Below are 16,263 nucleotides of genomic sequence, written 5' to 3'. Positions count from 1 at the left end.
GGCCTACACCAGGCAGGAGGTGGGGGGGAGATGGCACCAAGACCAAGGCTGGGAAGAGCTGAGCCCTCTGAGCTGCTGGCGTCAAGGCAGGAGGCAAATGGCACACGGCTCTGCGGTCCTGGGCCTGGTGGCAGAGGTAGGGGACAAGGGAGTACCTCTGACCCAGGTTACCTATAGGACAGAAGGGGGCCTAGGACCATCTGTTCAGAGCAAACAGGGCCCCGACTGGCCTCACCCGGCAGCCTTTTACAACAGCCCTCCTAAGGTCTTATACCCGGAGCCGGGCTCATCGGCTGGGGCTCCAGTACGCAAGCTCCTGAAGGCAGACACACTTCTACATCCGGCTGGTGCCCCTCTGTGTCTCTGGCTTCCTGCATCTGCTATCCAGATTGCCCAGAACCCTCACTGTTAGCCATCGACACACACAGGCACCACTGGTGTCCCCTAACCCGTGTGTCTATTCAGACCAGACCTGATGGCCTCTCTAGCCTGTCCCCCAGGATAGTTATGTCTCTCATTGGGCCACACAGGAGAGCAGGGAAAGGGACAGCGGGCTGAAAGAGGCCGGTTCCCAGACATGCAACTCTCCTCCCCAGCCCGTCACAGGCACAGGGTCCCTCCCTGCCATCCCCTCAGGCCACATCCCACTCCCTGGCTCCCTGGAAGGAAGTGGCCTTTCTCCTGGGACTCACAGAAAGCCGGACCAGTGTCTTCCCACAATGACACTTGGGAGAGCAATGGACAGAAACATCATCTATCACTTTTAATCAGAAATGTCTGACACCAGGGACAGCAGCCAGGGTGGGTGGCGGCGGGGGGGGGGGGGGGGGGGGGAGGGGAAGGAAGAGGCCTGTGCAAATTGCCAATAAAGAAGATGATTTGTTTCCTCTTCAGCCCGCTCTGGCCGCTCCTGACTCTGAGTGCCCCACAACTCTCGCTGCTCAGAGACATGGCCCCTCTTCCTTCCGTGCTCTGGTCGGTCAAGGCGAAAATGGCGACCCAGCCCCTCCTGTGGGGTTTAGCCTGGAGAACTGCCTCTGGATTAACCCTCTGGAGGGTGGGGAGGGGCTACAGGGCAGCCCAGAACCCTGCCAGCCTGGCTCATCCGATCTCTGGAGGTGAGTGCAGGAGGGGTGTGTAGGGCAGAGATCCGTGTGGAAGAACCACAGCACAGAAGTGCGCTGGGGCAGGGTGGAGGCGGAGGCCCCTGTGTGCCAGGGAGTCTATCTGGTGCCAGAAAGGGTTACAACACAGGGCTTGGCAGTCTGGGGCTGGGGTGGGGGTGGGGGCCTGGGGCCGCCTGGTGATTAGCTATTCCAAACTATGGAAGCAACCCAAATGCTCATCGACTGGTGAATGGATAAAGAAGATGTGGTGTATACATTGTGGAATATTAGTCGGTGATCAAAAAGAATGAAATCTTGCCGTTTGATACAACATGGATGGAACTAGAGTGTATTATGCTAAGCGAAATCAGTCAGAGAAAGATAAATATGATTTCACTCATATGTGGAATTTAAGAAACAAAAAAGACGAACACAGGGGAAGGGAAGGAAAAATAAGGGAAAAACAGGGAGGGGGACAAAACGGAGGAGACTCTTAAATACAGAGAACAAACAGGGTTGCTGGAGGGGTGTTGGGTGGGGGATGGGCTAAATGGAAGACGGGCATTAAGGTCACTCGTTGGGATGAGCACTGGGTGTTACATGTAAGTGATGAATCACTACATTGTACTCCTGAAATCATTATTCCGCTCTATGTTAACTAACTTGGATTTAAATAAAATTAAAAAAAAAAAAAAAAAAAAGAGGCTGCAGCAGGCGGTTCGGCCATAGGTTGCGCCCCGGGGTCAGCCGCTGTAAGGCAAGAGTCAAAACCTGCTCTGCCACCACCATTTCAGGTGTCACCTCGTCACCTGGTGTGACTAGCTTGGAAACAGGCTAGTGGAGAAGCTGGCCCTGGGGCTCGGGCTCGGAGCCCTGGGCGCGGTGGGGGAGGAGGAAGAGGGCTGGCAACTCCCAGTCACTGCTGCCTCCAGCCCTGGATGCTGGTAGTGCCCCTCTGCCCCCCTTCGTCCTCAACGCTACATCTCCGGCCAGGTGTAGGACGGGCAGGCTTGCTGGTTCCAGGGTGAGCGGTCGGGACAGCCCTGACGGCGGGAAGGTGTTGTCCTTCCTGCGAATACACATATTTCTGGAGGTTCCCCAAAGGCAAGAGACGGGAGTTTTTAAAGCACATGAATTCGTGGGCAGCCTCCGCCCCGACAGTACAGCTACTGACAGTCTGGAGTCACTGTCTCGGGGCTGGGTCTTTACGTCAATGACGGCATAGGGCATTTTCTAGAACTTTCAGGATGGTTACAAAGGCATGGCTGTGGGAGATAAGAAAATTTATCTTACAATCTTCTAGCTATAATTAGGTTTGCATCACCATGCGGTCACCCCACCTTGCTGCCTTACTCAAGTCTATTTCCAAAAATCAGATCTACCTCCAGGGGCTAGATGCTGGGTCCTATCCAGGAACGAAGACACAAGAGGCTCTTGGGAGGCAATTCCGGGAAAATTAAAAAGTGGCCACATCGTGGGGCTTTAGCTCCTGGATAAGGCCCTGGAGGGGACAGTCTCACCTGGGGGCCACCCTGGGTGAGCCCCACACCCATTGGCCACACCGGCACTGCTCTGTCGGATGCTCACACAGCTATGTGACTTGCCAGCACGGGAAAGCCGGGGGGGGGGGGGGCTTCATTCGCCCCCTGGATCCTGACCAAGCGTCTGCTGGGTGCCAGGCCCCACCCTGCTCTCGGGACACGCAGGCTCCAGTCAGGGGGAAGAGGGCCATTCATCGGAGCAGCATGTGATGAGCACACCGCTCAGAGCTGAGAAGCTCTCTGGAGGAAGGGCACACGATGCCCCGGAGCAGACGTCCCAGGAACAGAGCCTGGGCTTGGAACACAGTGGGGGCCGGCTCTGGGCGGACGAGCCCCGGCAAAGCTTAGGAAGAGGCGGTGGAAGTGGGAGCCACCAGGGACTTTCGGCGCCCCCCACCCCAATCCCTGTGAGGACACAGGGTAGGTGCTGGGCTATGTCCTCAGGAGTGGAGAGGGAAGGGCAAGTGTTCTGGCCTGGTCTCCAAGTTGGCAAGTTCAAGAGAAACGAGTGATGCCCCAGACTTCATGTTGTGATGGAGGGACAGAGAGGGAAGGGGCAGGAAGGAAGCAGGAGAGCCTGGTGTGGGTGGCTCTGAGCTCAAGGGGCCCAGGACTGGAAGCACCCATCTGGCTATCTGGCCTCTGCCCTTATGACCACACCCCCCATCCCTGGCTCCTCCCTCCCAAGGCTGCTGGAGGAGCAGAGCTCCACAGCCATCTCCTAGATTGATGGTCCCATCCCTAGGAGACAGCTGCTCCCCAAACCCATTAGGCCTGTTAATAAATCAAGATGAAATGAGGGTGACAGTCTATGAGCGACAGACTCTGTCAGGAAGCATGACAGAGAGCAGAGTTCTGAGCGTACACATCGACGCCCGAGACTCGGCCGGCCACTGCCACAGACACTTGCGCCCACCTGGCCGAGGCCGTGTGGGAGGTGTGGATGGGCAGAGGACAGAACGCTGAGAGCTCTCCGACATCTTGCTGACCAGGGCCTGCAGTCCCAGAGGGCAGGGATGGCTTGGCTTCTCTCTGACCCTCACAGGCCACGCTCGGAGAGCCCACGTGACCGGACGTGGGTCATAATCCACATCCGCCTGCACTGGCACTGGAACTCACACTCCGAGGGGAGAGGAGAGGCAGTGAGCTGCCGGGGAGGATTCTGTGGCAGGGAAGGAGGTGAGGGCCTGACACAGGTCACATGAGGAGTGGCTGTCGGCCTTGGAAGGTGCAGCTGCGTGGTGGTGAGACAGGACATGAGCCTTCTCTTTAAACAGTGGAAGTAACAGCCAACGTGAGAAACTTGCGCTTGTTCTGAGTAACTCCTGGCTCAGCTGGGACCACCCACCCATCCACCCATTCGACAAAGCTGTTCCGAGTGCTCACGTGTGTCGGCGCTCTTCTGGGCACCTGGGGACAGCGCACGGAGTAAATGCCACCCCTGTCCTGGAGCCTACGGCCCAGAGGAACCAACAGGTACGAGTTGCAGAGACAAATTACAACAGAAGAAAGAATTGGCTAACGGCCACATCAGCTGCAGGGGAGGTGATGAGATCCCTGTCAGAGCACACCTGGGCACAAGACCACCCGGGGTAACAGGGGGAAACCAGGCCCCAGGCCCCAATTCTGGCTGTCACAGTCCCTTGCAGCAGGAGGTGGAGAGGGGCCAGAGGCAGGGCCCCAGGGAGCGTTTGTTTCTAGGCTCCCGCTGACGTAGCCAGGAGAGGTGGGCTACTCACATTCTGGCAGCTGCTCGGGGTTCCCGTGCCGGCCTCACCACATCCATTCGCCCTGAGCCACAGCCTGGTCCCCTTCCCACACGTCCGGTCCTTGGGAGCCCTGCGCAGATGGCTTAGAGAAGACACCTCCCTTCCCTTTCTGAGGAGGCCAGGTTCATGAATTTATACCATGAATGCCCCGCATGACAATGTCAGCATCCCATCACAGGGACATTGGTGACTTAAGCAGGTGCCCTCTCACAACATTTACCCAGGCACTGACTCGGCTCTCAAAGGGGTCCGAAGAGAAACACTGCTTTCCAGAGGCAGCCTCCTGCCCCTCCTCTCTTTTGCCAGCAAGAGCCTGATAAGCTCGGGCCAGGAGCTGCGGGGCCTCACGGCTGTCTGTCTAGCCTCACAGCCAGTCTCCTTTCAGAGAGTAGGACAGGTGGGCCAACACCTTTCTGAGCTCCTGCCAAGGGGCAAAGATGGTCCCAATTTACAAGGGGAGGAGTGAGAGATGAGTGCCAGTGCTCAGCCTCCCCTGGCTCTCCAGCTCCTGAGTCTGCAACCTCTCTTGGGCCCCTCGCCCTGGGCCTCATTGGTTGTATGAAGCCATAGATGGGTCCAGGTCTCCCGGGAGCCAGAGCTGACTTGCTCTTGGGACAGAGGTGGGGACAAGCAGGGGTCTGAGGTTGGGACCCAGGGCTCTGATGCATACTTCCTGAGAATCCAACCAGCAACTGTAGTTTACTTCTCTTGGGGCTCTGGGTAGGGGCAGAAATCAGAATGGTCATTAGCCAGCTTTGTCCTCCATGCATCAAAACCCATCCCTGGGTAAGACCCAGCCTCTGGGCCATGGTGAGGCTCCCCCTCACTGCTCTTGGAGCGTGGGTGAGGCCTGGGAAGGGCTCCACTTTCCTTACAGAATGCCGGAGTCTGTGTAGCACTGGCATGAGCTGGACCACCTGCCCTGGCACCACTGGAATTGGGGAACATGGGGCAGGGCTCTCCTTGCCTGGGGGAGGGCAGGGCAGAATTCTCCCAGGAGCCCCCTATCCCTCCCCCAGGACTCTCCCCACAGTGGTGCTACAGGCACCCAGGCCCTTCCGCAGTCAGCTGCTGTATCCTGCCTTGCTTTGGCAGGGTGCTTCCTGGAGAGCTGCTCTTTGAGTCTCTGACCTCTGGACCTGGCCCCAGAAGTCCCGAGGCTGTGCTGTCCCAAATACCTTGCTGCTCTGAGCTCCCTGAGTGGCTCTAGCTCTGACACAGGCGAGGCGGAGGCTATCCATCAAGGCAGCTGTCAGGAGGACGGCACTCTCTTCTCCAAGCAGAGAATCAACATGCCAGGGCTAATGATAATGAATGGCCGTGCTGTGCCCATCATCAGAGCTGGATCCGGGGAGGATCTGGCACCAGCTTCCTCCTTCACCATGGTGCTGCCCTCGGAGGATGCTGGGGCACAGATGTGTCTCTCGTTAGGCTGGTCAGAGGTTGGCCTGGGCCTCCGGAGACTCAGGAGGGCAGGGAGGAGTTGATGGGGTAACACCAGCCTGCGCTGAGAACAGCGAAAGACTGAGCAGTTTCTGGGCCCTAAAAGCAGGAGCAGGTGACTGGGCATTTGTTCCTTAAGTAACAGGACCAACTGGGAATGGAGAGCTGTTCTGTTCTGCAGGTTCCTGAGACCCACAGGGCTGGGGGTGTGAGTGGAGCTCACCTCTAGAAGCTCAAATGCCCTGGAGACCACCAGTGGGGGAGGGAAGCTGCTGCTCGTCCTCGAAACAAGCTCAGCTTCTCAAGTTACACTGGGTTCCGCGCTGAACTGTGTCATCTTGGGTGATCTTGTCACCTCCCACTGCTTCCATTTTACCACCTTTGAAAACAGAGGTGACCACGGGCACCTGGGTGGCTCAGTCGGTTGAGCCTCCTACTTTGGTTCAGGTCATGATCTCATGGTTCGTGGGTTGGAGCCCCGCATCAGGCTCTGTGCTGACAGCTTGGACCCTGGAGCCTGCTCTGAATCCTGTGTCTCCCTCTCTCTCTCTGCCCCTCCCCTACTCATGCTTTTTCTTTTTTCTCTCTCTCTCTCAAAAACAAATAAAAATTTTAGGGGCAACTGGGTGGCTCAGTCAGTTAAGCACTGGACTTCAGCTCAGGTCATGATCTCATGGTTTATGGGTTGGAGCCCCACATCAGGCTCTGTGCTGAAAGCTCAGGGCCTGGAGCCTGCTTCCAATTCCGTGTCTCCCTCTCTCTCTGCCCCTTCCCTGCTCATGTTCGTTCTCTCTCTCTCTCTCTCAGAAATAAACATTAAAAAAAAAATGGAGGTGATCATGGCAGAATCATGGGGGACAGGGTAGGATGGTGCAACAAAGCCTGGCCCAAGACATCTCTCAGGAACACAGAAGTCACTTTTATCATTGTAGAAACCGTATCTCCCATCCTGATAACCCTGGTCCTGGGCAGGCAGGAACCTGTCGATCCCCAGTTCTCACATGATTCTCCTTTTGCTACAAGCAGGGGCTGGGATCATACTAGTGACGCTCCCCCTTGTTGGGCCAGTCATAACTCTTCCAGGAACATCCCCTATTCTGGGCGTCTCTGGCAGGGGCATCAGACCTGGGCTGCTCACACCTGCTCTGTGAACCAAGCGGCTCCCTCTTGCTCCACAGGAGGCCAAACAAGGCCAAGCTGTCCCCACCACTCTGTCACCTGTGGGGACTCTGGGTGCGTGCTCTCTCCACCAGGGGCCAAGACTGCAAGGAATGATGTTTGGATTTGGGCAGCTTGCACCAGTCCATCCTTCCTTGGTCGTCACCCTCCCACCTGAGCACAGGCTATGGGTCTGGGTGGGGCTCCTTTCACGCCTGAGGAAACAGGACATACTGGTCTCTGGCTGGGAGGGGTTCCCTTGGGGAAAAATGAGAAGCTGCTTGCACGGATGTGCTTGTCCACAAACGTCTAGGGCCTGGGTCAGATTTTATCTTAGGTCACAAGACATTCTGTGATTACTGGCCTTGCCTGCAGTAACTCACACAGAGTCATCTGTGTTTCCACCGAAGAGAGGGAATTCAGAGCTGATCTATGTTCCCATGCTGAGCCAGCCCCTGTGCCCTCTGGGGGACTCCAGCTCTGTTGTCCTCATGGTCATTGTCATCATCATCACGGAAGCAGAAGAGGACGCCTGGGTGACTAACTTACAGGACTGAGGCTCTACTCTGTGGCGGAATTATTTACCACAAAGAACTCAGAGCAGGGTCAGTCCCTCTTTCCAAGTGTGCCATAAGGAGGGGGCCCTGGGCAAAGGGCAGGCATTTGAGTCTCTAAAGCTATCAGGTCTCAAGTACGAAATCAACAGTTCTGGCCTTTCCATCCTTCCCCTTTCCACACCCTCCCAGCACAGCAAGTGGCGGCCGGGAGACAAGCGTCTCAATTTTTCATCCTTACGTTGTCAGAGCAAGCTCAGTTCGTAATGGCTGGGACAGCGAGACCATGGGGCCTCTGGCTACTAGCCGACTAATCTCCTTCTGAGATTGCAAACATAAAACTTCGGCACTGTCACCTTTCCTGAAGGCCGTTCAGTCCTCTCCTCTTATTGTGGCCTGAAATTATCTCCCCCTCCAACTGCTATGTGGAAGCCCTGACCCCCAAGGAGATAGCTTGGAGATGGGGCCTCTAAGGAGGTAACAAAGGTTAAATGGGGTCATAAGGGTGGGCTCTCATCTGATGGGACCAGCATTCTTCTAAGAGGCGCAAGAGATGCCAGAGCTCTCTCCCTGCCCACAGAGAGAAGCCTCCACGAGGAACAGTAAGAAGGTGGCCGTCTACACGCCAGAAGAGAGGTCTCACCATAAACCAACTCTCCAGCCCCTTGATCTTGGGTTTCTAGCCCCCAGAACCAAGAAAATAAATCTCTACTGTTCAGGCCTCCCAGCCTGTGGTATTGGGCTATGGCAGCCTGAGCCGACCAAGGCGTCTCCTCACCAGCAGCTAGATGCACAGACAAACCAGAATGGAGAAAAAGAGCACGGAGAAAACTAGGAGAGGCCGTGCGCCCACAGGGCATGTGGTTCCCTGGGTCTGGATGTAAATCCAGGGGCCCCACTAGCTCTGAGACACCTAGGGCTGCCTGTGACGCATGCCTGAGGTTCACTCTGGCCTGTGTGAAGCCCAGTTCTGAGCAGTCACACACCTGCAGCCGCTGTCATTGGTCAGAGACCTCACCCTGCTCATCACAAGCTGGGCCTTACCTCCCTCCCCTTGCCAGTGTCCAGGCAGCTGGCCTGCGACCTCCTGGGTTCGGCCGATGGCCCGGTCAGTGCGCGTCTCAGCCACAAGCAGAGCAGAGCTGTTGGCAGGAAAGGCTGCCCACAGGAATGGGGGAGGGGGGGACGCATGTGGTGGCCTTTGCTCAGGGCCCAGCAGGGCTCTTGGGTCAGTCCTGTTAATGAAAGGGGTGATTTGGTGGTGTGGGGCTGGCTTTCCAGCAAACTTTCACTGGGTGCCCACCCTGCCCTGAGAGCAGTAAGACAGAAACTCCAGCTTCCTTTCCTTGAAACTGACCTCGGCGTTTGCAGAGAGAATTTTAGAAAACTGAGGATGAAGACCAAAATGAAACACATATAGAAAGTTTTCCTGGACTCCCTCCACTGGCTGAGGCACAAGGGGAAGCCACATACTTGATGGCCCAGGAAAGTCCTGGACACTGGCCCAGAGAGGGTAGTCAGGGAGCAAAGGCCAACAGCAGCACAAGACGCTGCCGAAGGCCGAAGCTGGCCGGCTGCTCAAAGGGGGCCAATATGCTGCCTTCATTTTGGGAGGGGGTCCCTCCTGCACCTTTGAGCAGCACTAGTCGGGGGACAGCAGTGAGCGGCTGTGGAGGAATTCACACACCAAGCTGGCATGTTGAGCAAACAGGATGTGGGGAACAGACGGCCCAGGCAGAGAAGACCCCTGGCTGCCGGCGGTGACAGATCAGGGCGGTCCCACCAACAGACACTCAGCTGAATCAGTCATGGATCTGCAGGGGGGTCAGCCGAGCGGCCACAGATAATCTGGGGGACAGTTTGAAAGCAGAGCCCTTATGTTCCCCGGTGACGGTCTCCTCCTGGGGACCTTCTGCTTCTCCGGCCACCACTGCTGAGTCCCACCTCTCCCTGCTGGCTCGGTCTGAAGACAAATCTGGGGCACCTGCTGGGGGGAGGCAGGGAACGCTGGGCTGAGGAGCTTCGTGAGGTTTGAGTTTGCCCACAGACGCTCGGAGAGGCTGGCGCCTGACCCACTTTGAGGGGAGCACAGAGATGGGCGCAATACGCACGGCGCTGTTCTGAATACACAATCAGAGGAAGGAGCCCTGTGGGTCCTCGCCAGCCCAGACCGAGGAGGGCTGTTGTGCTTTATTAGAAAGAATTGGGTTTTTAATAACACCAAATGGGGCACCCCAGGCTGAGCCAGCTGTGTGTGTCCCCAACTGGGAGGCACCCGCGGCGGAAGCTGGTAATGGGGGTTAAAGTAATGATGCTGCCTCGGCCCCTCCAGCTGAAGAGCTCCCTGCCAGGCGTCCCAGGTGGGGACAGTCTAATCATTTGCTTAGTGGCTTAGGGCTCAGACTCTGTGGCCCCAGCTCCCGGGTCTGTGGGACAGCACTTCCGGCTGTATCTCTGCCAAGTGTCCCCGGGCTACTGACCCCTGGCAGAATGAGAGCCAGGACCTAAAGAGGAAGCCCCGGGCCATTCTGTGAGATGTGCCTGCTGCTCCTTTTTCTCGGGCTCAAGCTTCCTTGAAGGCGGTGAGGGTGAAGGCTGGTGGGGCTGCTGGGGTGCACGGGGGACCGGCGCTGGGGTGGGTGGGGGGAGGGCTGACAGAGCCAAATGGCAATGCTTCAAGATCTCACCGCGAGAGCCACAGCTCATTCTGGAGGTGGCTGGGGCCATGTCCCTGATCTCAGGGCCACCACAGTTGATGACAGCAGGCCTGCACACTGTGGCTAATACATGAATGCTGACCCAGGGCCAGGCACTGTGCTAACAGCCCTTTCCACACGATCCCAGGTCCCATCTTATCTTCACGGCCGAGCCCTGCCTTGGCCATGGCCAGACCAGGAGGCTGGCTGAGGCAGGCCTGGGCTGTTGGTGCGCCCCGGGACCAAGCTGAAGGGAACAATGGGAGGAGGGGCCAGAGCTGAAGCCCTGGGCTCCCGAGCCTGCCACTGATCTGAAGCCGCAGCCCTGGGGCAGGTGACTGGACAGCAAAGGGGGGTCAGGAAGTCCGTGGAGGCCTGAACAGTTTCACCTGCCAGATGGCAACTGGAGACCTTCAGAGGCACCTGTGACCCAGGTCTCCCAAACTGACCAGCCTGGTCTCCCCAGAATTTATTTGGGGAGCAAAAGAGATGAATCGACGCTGGCACTTGTCATATATGCTGTGACATTTTCCTGGACAAGTGGCTACTTGCAAAGGCCATCCAACCCTTTAAGCCCTTTTCTGGCAGCACGAGAGGCGTCCGGGGCTGATGAACTGGAGGACAGTGTGGAGGAAGGCCTCGAGGAACCAGCCTATAGGCTTCTCAGCCGGTCCTGAGCTCTGGGGGCCCTGCTCGGGGCGGGGCTCCTGCAGTCTTCCCCAGTCTCATTTCAACAGATGGCAGAACAAATTCCTAATTAAGCTCAAGAAAGTTTCCGGCTCAGCACATTTATTTATGATTTTCCGGTCCCTTTGGTGCTCATTCTTCCCTTTTGTCTTCCTAGAACCCAAGTCGGCTTATTGCCACCCTGCGCTCCTGCTCGGCTCTCTTGGACCGTCTGGGCCCTAATCTGGGGAGAGGGAAGGGGCAGGGTGTGCGGGAGTGTGGGAAAGGAGGGAGGGTCATGGGGGGACACGGCCGCACAGCTGCTTCTCAGAAGCAAGATGTAAAGGAGTTCATTGCAAACTGAAACTTGACGCAGACTTGAGGGGACAAACGGTGGTTTGGTGCTGTTAGGATGCTAGAAAAATCACCTGGGGTGAGCCTGGCCCAGAGGAGAGACCCCCTTGCAAATGCTCAGTGGGCAGAACCCGCCCCTCCCCGCAGTAGAGGCTGCCTGTCCGCTGGTCCTGGGCAGCTCCCTGGGATTCTGTCCCCTGCCTTGGCTCCTGATGCTGTGTGGGTGCCCGGGGCCATGACGAAGGAAACGCCTCCCACCAGATCCACGGAGGAAAGGGCCCCGGTGGCTCCCACGCCCCCAGCTGGGAATCAAAACCTAGGCTTGGCTACAATTTAGAGTTGACCTAACTGGGCAATTCTTTCACTTCAGAGGGTTCTGTGTCACACAGAGGTTTGCTTTCTAAGCGCAGGGGTCTGACGCTCTCAGGAAGTAAAAGGACTGTCTGCGCAGTCTCCCGGAGCGCTCGAGCACAGGTCTGTGGAGAGGCCAGTGCCATCTGATTATCTCTTGGATCGAAGGGAGAGAAGAGACAAATGACTTGCATTGACAACAATGTCACCATGCAGACACGCGAGTGTGGAGGACCTTCACGTGCCGGTCTCTCCCGCAGGCCTTCTCTGCTGACAAGCACTCCTCCCCCCACCGCCGCCCCATCCCCCCCTGCCCCCCCCCCCCCCAGGGCGACCACCACCTTGCTCTGCAAAACGGTGTCACGAGGGGGCAGGACAGCCTGCCATGGTGGGTGGGGTGGGTGGGGAGGTGAACAGAGCAGTGTTCTAAAGCAATCTGAGCCACTGATTGCACTCTGTGAACCTGGTTCTGGGGAGGAGAGGGCTCCAACAGCAGCATGGAAGAGGGAAGGGCTGCTCTGAGAGGCTTTTGAGGTCCCGGGGGCCCTGCTGGCAACGGAAACTCAGTGCTTTCTCTGCAGGTGGGAGCCGAGCGCGGGCCAGGTCTCAGGTCTGGGGGATGTCTCATATCCTGCACACGGACAATCACTCTTTATTTCCTGTCAGCCTCCTCCTCCCGCTCTTGACCATCTCCTTCCTTTTAATGAATGCATTGCTCACCAGACGCAGGAAGGACTTGGTCACGCTCAACAGGCTCAGGGGTGCTTCGGAAGCTATGAACTGTCACTATCTGGGTAGCTCTCTTGTGGGCTGACACGGGGATCCATCATGGTGGCTAAAGCAAGGAGTCCTTCCACCTCTCTCTGCCCTGCCTCTACCCTCCCCCATGGTTGTTGATGCAGCAGGTCAAGGACAGCCAATCCTAAGTGGGGGAGGGGCAAGACTTTCAGGACCTTGGGACCTGCCTGTAGGGAGCAGAGGAGGGCCAGGAAGAGAGGAGGAATACTTTCCTCTGAGTACTGCTTTACTGAGAGAACTTTTGGGAAGCCCTCCTGGCACCCAAAAGGGCTCAATTCTAGCACCATACCCTTGGGGCCAGTGCGATCCTCATGTTCTAAGTAATGAGTTCTTTTTCCCCCAAGTGGTCTTGTTACTTTAACCCAGGGCTTTGAGATGTGTGAATAACATTTGCAAACAGCACTGCACAGGTGCGTATAGGACTGGACCGGCTGAGCGGGGTAGGTAAGGAAGCCCGCCCCATCCAGGGATTGGACAAGTGCCCTCCTGCTCCCTGTACTTGGCTGGGTGATGAAAGACAGGTTTATCATGTTATAGAGGCCTCAAAGTTCACACAGCAGTGATCAGTCCTGCTCTCAATTCCTTGCAAGGAAAGACCGAGGTGGAGAGAAGTTACAGGCTGCTGCACTGGGCTCAAGGCAGGACTTCCCAGTGCTGACCACCATCCCTTCAGAGTGGAGCAGGGGCCTTCCTCACCACGAGCTCCTGGGCAAGAGGTCACTCCATGTGCACGCTCGTGGAGCCTGCCCTTGGGGGAGCAGGGGCCTGTGCTGGATGCCTGCCGTGGTCCCTTCCCACGGAGATACCAAGACCCTATGACGCGGTGGCTCCTCACGCTGGGATCCTGTAATCCTGAGTAGAGTAGGCGGAACCAGAAGATCGGATGCGCCAGAATTGCCAAAAATCACTGTTATCAGAAGCTGCCCTGTGCTCGTCACAATCTAATCGAGTGCTGGCATGGCATGAGAAACAAGGTGCACCCTGAGTCCTGATGCTGGGTGAGGGAGCAGAGGCAGTGGCAGAGGAAGTAGAGAAGAGAGTCGGGAGGGAGGGGACCCGACCCCGGGGTCCTCGGGGACCTCTGTGCCTGGGCAGGTGAGGTGCTGGAGGTGGGCAGACTCACTCTGCCAGGCCTCTCCATCACAACAGCAACAGTGTTCTATGCTTTTAGCCCAAAACAGGAATACAAATGATCCTGGAGCACGTGCCCGCCAACAGGGGCTGCAGGGACCCCACACCCTCTGGTCCTGGGTCTAAGGGGCTCAGCAGCATGGACCTTCCAGAATGGTGCGGCGGAATGAATGAGCTCCCAACCACAAACCTGCTTGAGTGGGTGGAGACCCCCAAACTACCCCTGGGGACAGTGGTGCTCTTGTTCAGTAGGGCATCAGTCAAAAGGCATCACGGATAAGGTGTCTTTTCAGGCCCTGCTGGCCAGGAATGCGGAGGTGGCTGCCCCAGCCCACTGGGTTTTTGACTGCCACACGGTGCACCCATGAGAAGGCAGAGCAGTGCCGCTCTTGTGGCCTGAGGGAGCAGAGACAGACCTGGGAGTGTAAGAGCCTTGGCCCAGCCTGTGGGTTTTGGTGGCGGGGGGCGGGGGGCTGGGGGACAGCGGCGCACGTGGGTGTGTGAAAAAGGCTGGGCTTAGCTCTGGCTCTGTCCCCACTATGTGATCCTGAAGTCGGTACTGTATTTCCACACTACTGAAAAGGTGGGCAGGGCCCAAGGAACCCCTGCCACGTTCCAGCTATGCCGTGAGGGCTCACACACGCTCGGAACGGGTAAGGGAAGGGCAAGGGGAGAAAGGACAGACTCGAGACGTTTCTCACTCACCAACCCATCTCATCAGGGAGGTCAGGATCTGCAGGTACTTGGTCTTCTGGACGTCAAAGAAGGTGAAGGGTCCAAGGAGGAGAGTGAAGACAGCCTGTAATGACAAAAACTAGCATGAGGGGGTGCAGGGGCTGGGTGCACGTGTGGGAAGGACACGCCACCCACGCAGCCTCTGCCCGCGGTGGGCACCTGGACCCACGAGGCTCCCTGGTGGCAAACAGCATCACGTGGTGCATTCCCCTGGGTGCAACAGAAATCCAGAGCCCTGCCACCAGCCGTTCCTCATGCCTCCTGTCCAGAGACTACCTTCTGGGCAAGCCCCAGGCGACAACCCAGGGACATTGTCGGCTACTTCTCTTCAACAAACGCTGAGGGTTCCTGGACCAGGCACACAGCCGGGCACAAAAACCAATTTGGTGTGAGACGACAGGGAGATGAAGATCTGAAAGGAAGCCCAGGTGTGCCTCAGGCCCCCAGAGTTTACTGGAAAGAAAGGACTGGGGAGGACGGGACACAGGGGCCCTGACAACACAGCGCTGTGGAGACAACACCGTTCTGAAGGCTTCAGAGGAAAGAAGTCATCAGGATGTCGTTAATCAGCAATGTTTATAACTTAAAGAGAAGGGAAAACCTGGAGAGCCGGAGCCAGTGGCTTCCAGGGCAAATCTCTCAGAGGAACGTCCTGGACCAAGAAGAGAACGGGCCACAGCCAGGAAAACTGGGAGATGAGTGTGGGGCTCAGTTCTCTTTCCCTTTGGAGAACAGGGAAAAGAAATTAAGAAAAAAGAAGAAATCAAGCTCTGTCTTAGAAAACCAGTCTGGGGGAAGTCTGAACCCTCTGTGCAAAAGAAAATGGGGGTAAAAGCTGGCACAGCAGAGCTGGGCTGGGGGCTGAGGGAAGGTTAGGATTTCCTGCCAAATTGGATGCTCGGGGAGCAGAGAATTAAAAGCTGCTGGTTGGAGTTATGATGATGGGACCATTTCCAATCTGCCACTTCGGAAGCAGCAGAGGCATCAGACCTTATTAACATTTACACTGCGCCATTTTATCACGTTAATGCTAATGACACTCGCCAGAGGTGCGGCAGGCGGCAGAGGCCCGAATGTGGGGAGCAGGGCCCGCTTTGGGGAGTCGGGCTCTGGCCCTGTGATCTGGGTGAAGATATCACAGCTGCTCAGCCTGGCGGCCAGTCCCCGGCTCCCTGGCTCCCCCGTGACAGGGTGACAGGCAGGCGGGAGCTGGCGGAAGGGGGGCTGTGCCCGTCCCTCCCCCACCCCCAACCCCAAGGAGAGCAGGATGTGGGAGAAGCTGTGACCTCTTATCCAAGTCCATTATCACTGTGAGAATGAATGACACCAAAGACTAAAGTACTGCTTAAGGAGAAGGCTCTAATTAGCTGGGGAACAAGGCCTCCAGGAGGGCTCCAGGGCTGGGAGACTTCTGGAAAGGGCTTTCTGCTGGGGGCCTGCAGCCAGCTCTGCTTCTGTCAGGAGGAGGTGAAGCATTGCCATTAGGCTAGGGGTGCTGGGGGGGGAGGAGCAGAGAGGGGGGAACACGGCGGGGTGGGGGGCGGTGTCCCCTGCAGGCCAGGACTCAGTGAGGCAGAATCACCAGCCCCGCAGAGCAAGCCGGCTTTTGCAGCAGCATCAGCCCGGCGTTTTGGAAAATAACCACTTTAGGGAAACTTCAACAGAATTTCTTTTTTGAAGGCTGGGAGAGGGAGAGTCTTGAGGAATTATCGACAAAGCCACTTGCCACAAATGTCTCCAAATAACCGTGACCTGCCCCAAACTGGATCCTGGCACATCCAGGCAGGCGTGGGCACTCCACCTCTGACCTGTGATGCCCACTGGACACGCTGGATGTTTTCTCAGGGTGCCGGGGGGTGGGGGGGCTACGTGGGAGGTCAGATCTCATCTTTGAAGCCTAAGGAATGGCTTTTAGAGGGTTCTGCTATGTAAAGCCGGGGGGTGGGGCAGTGCAGGAGAAC

General features: G+C 57.1%; 1 protein-coding gene across 3 annotated transcripts in view; it reads right to left on the bottom strand.

Moving 5' to 3' along the window:
* Nucleotides 1-16,263, bottom strand: part of TMEM104 (transmembrane protein 104) — a 59,088-nt gene that overhangs the window by 4,515 nt on the left and 38,310 nt on the right. For all 3 annotated transcript variants that reach the window (XM_042915455.1, XM_042915456.1, XM_042915457.1), the window contains one exon: nt 14,273-14,366. In XM_042915455.1, the coding sequence (XP_042771389.1) occupies nt 14,273-14,366 (94 nt within the window). The remainder of the gene's footprint in view (nt 1-14,272; nt 14,367-16,263) is intronic.

Source organism: Panthera leo, chromosome E1 (genome assembly GCF_018350215.1).
Source record: "Panthera leo isolate Ple1 chromosome E1, P.leo_Ple1_pat1.1, whole genome shotgun sequence".
Classification (NCBI taxonomy): Eukaryota; Metazoa; Chordata; class Mammalia; order Carnivora; family Felidae; genus Panthera; species Panthera leo.
This window is presented reverse-complemented; position numbering and strand designations above follow the sequence as displayed.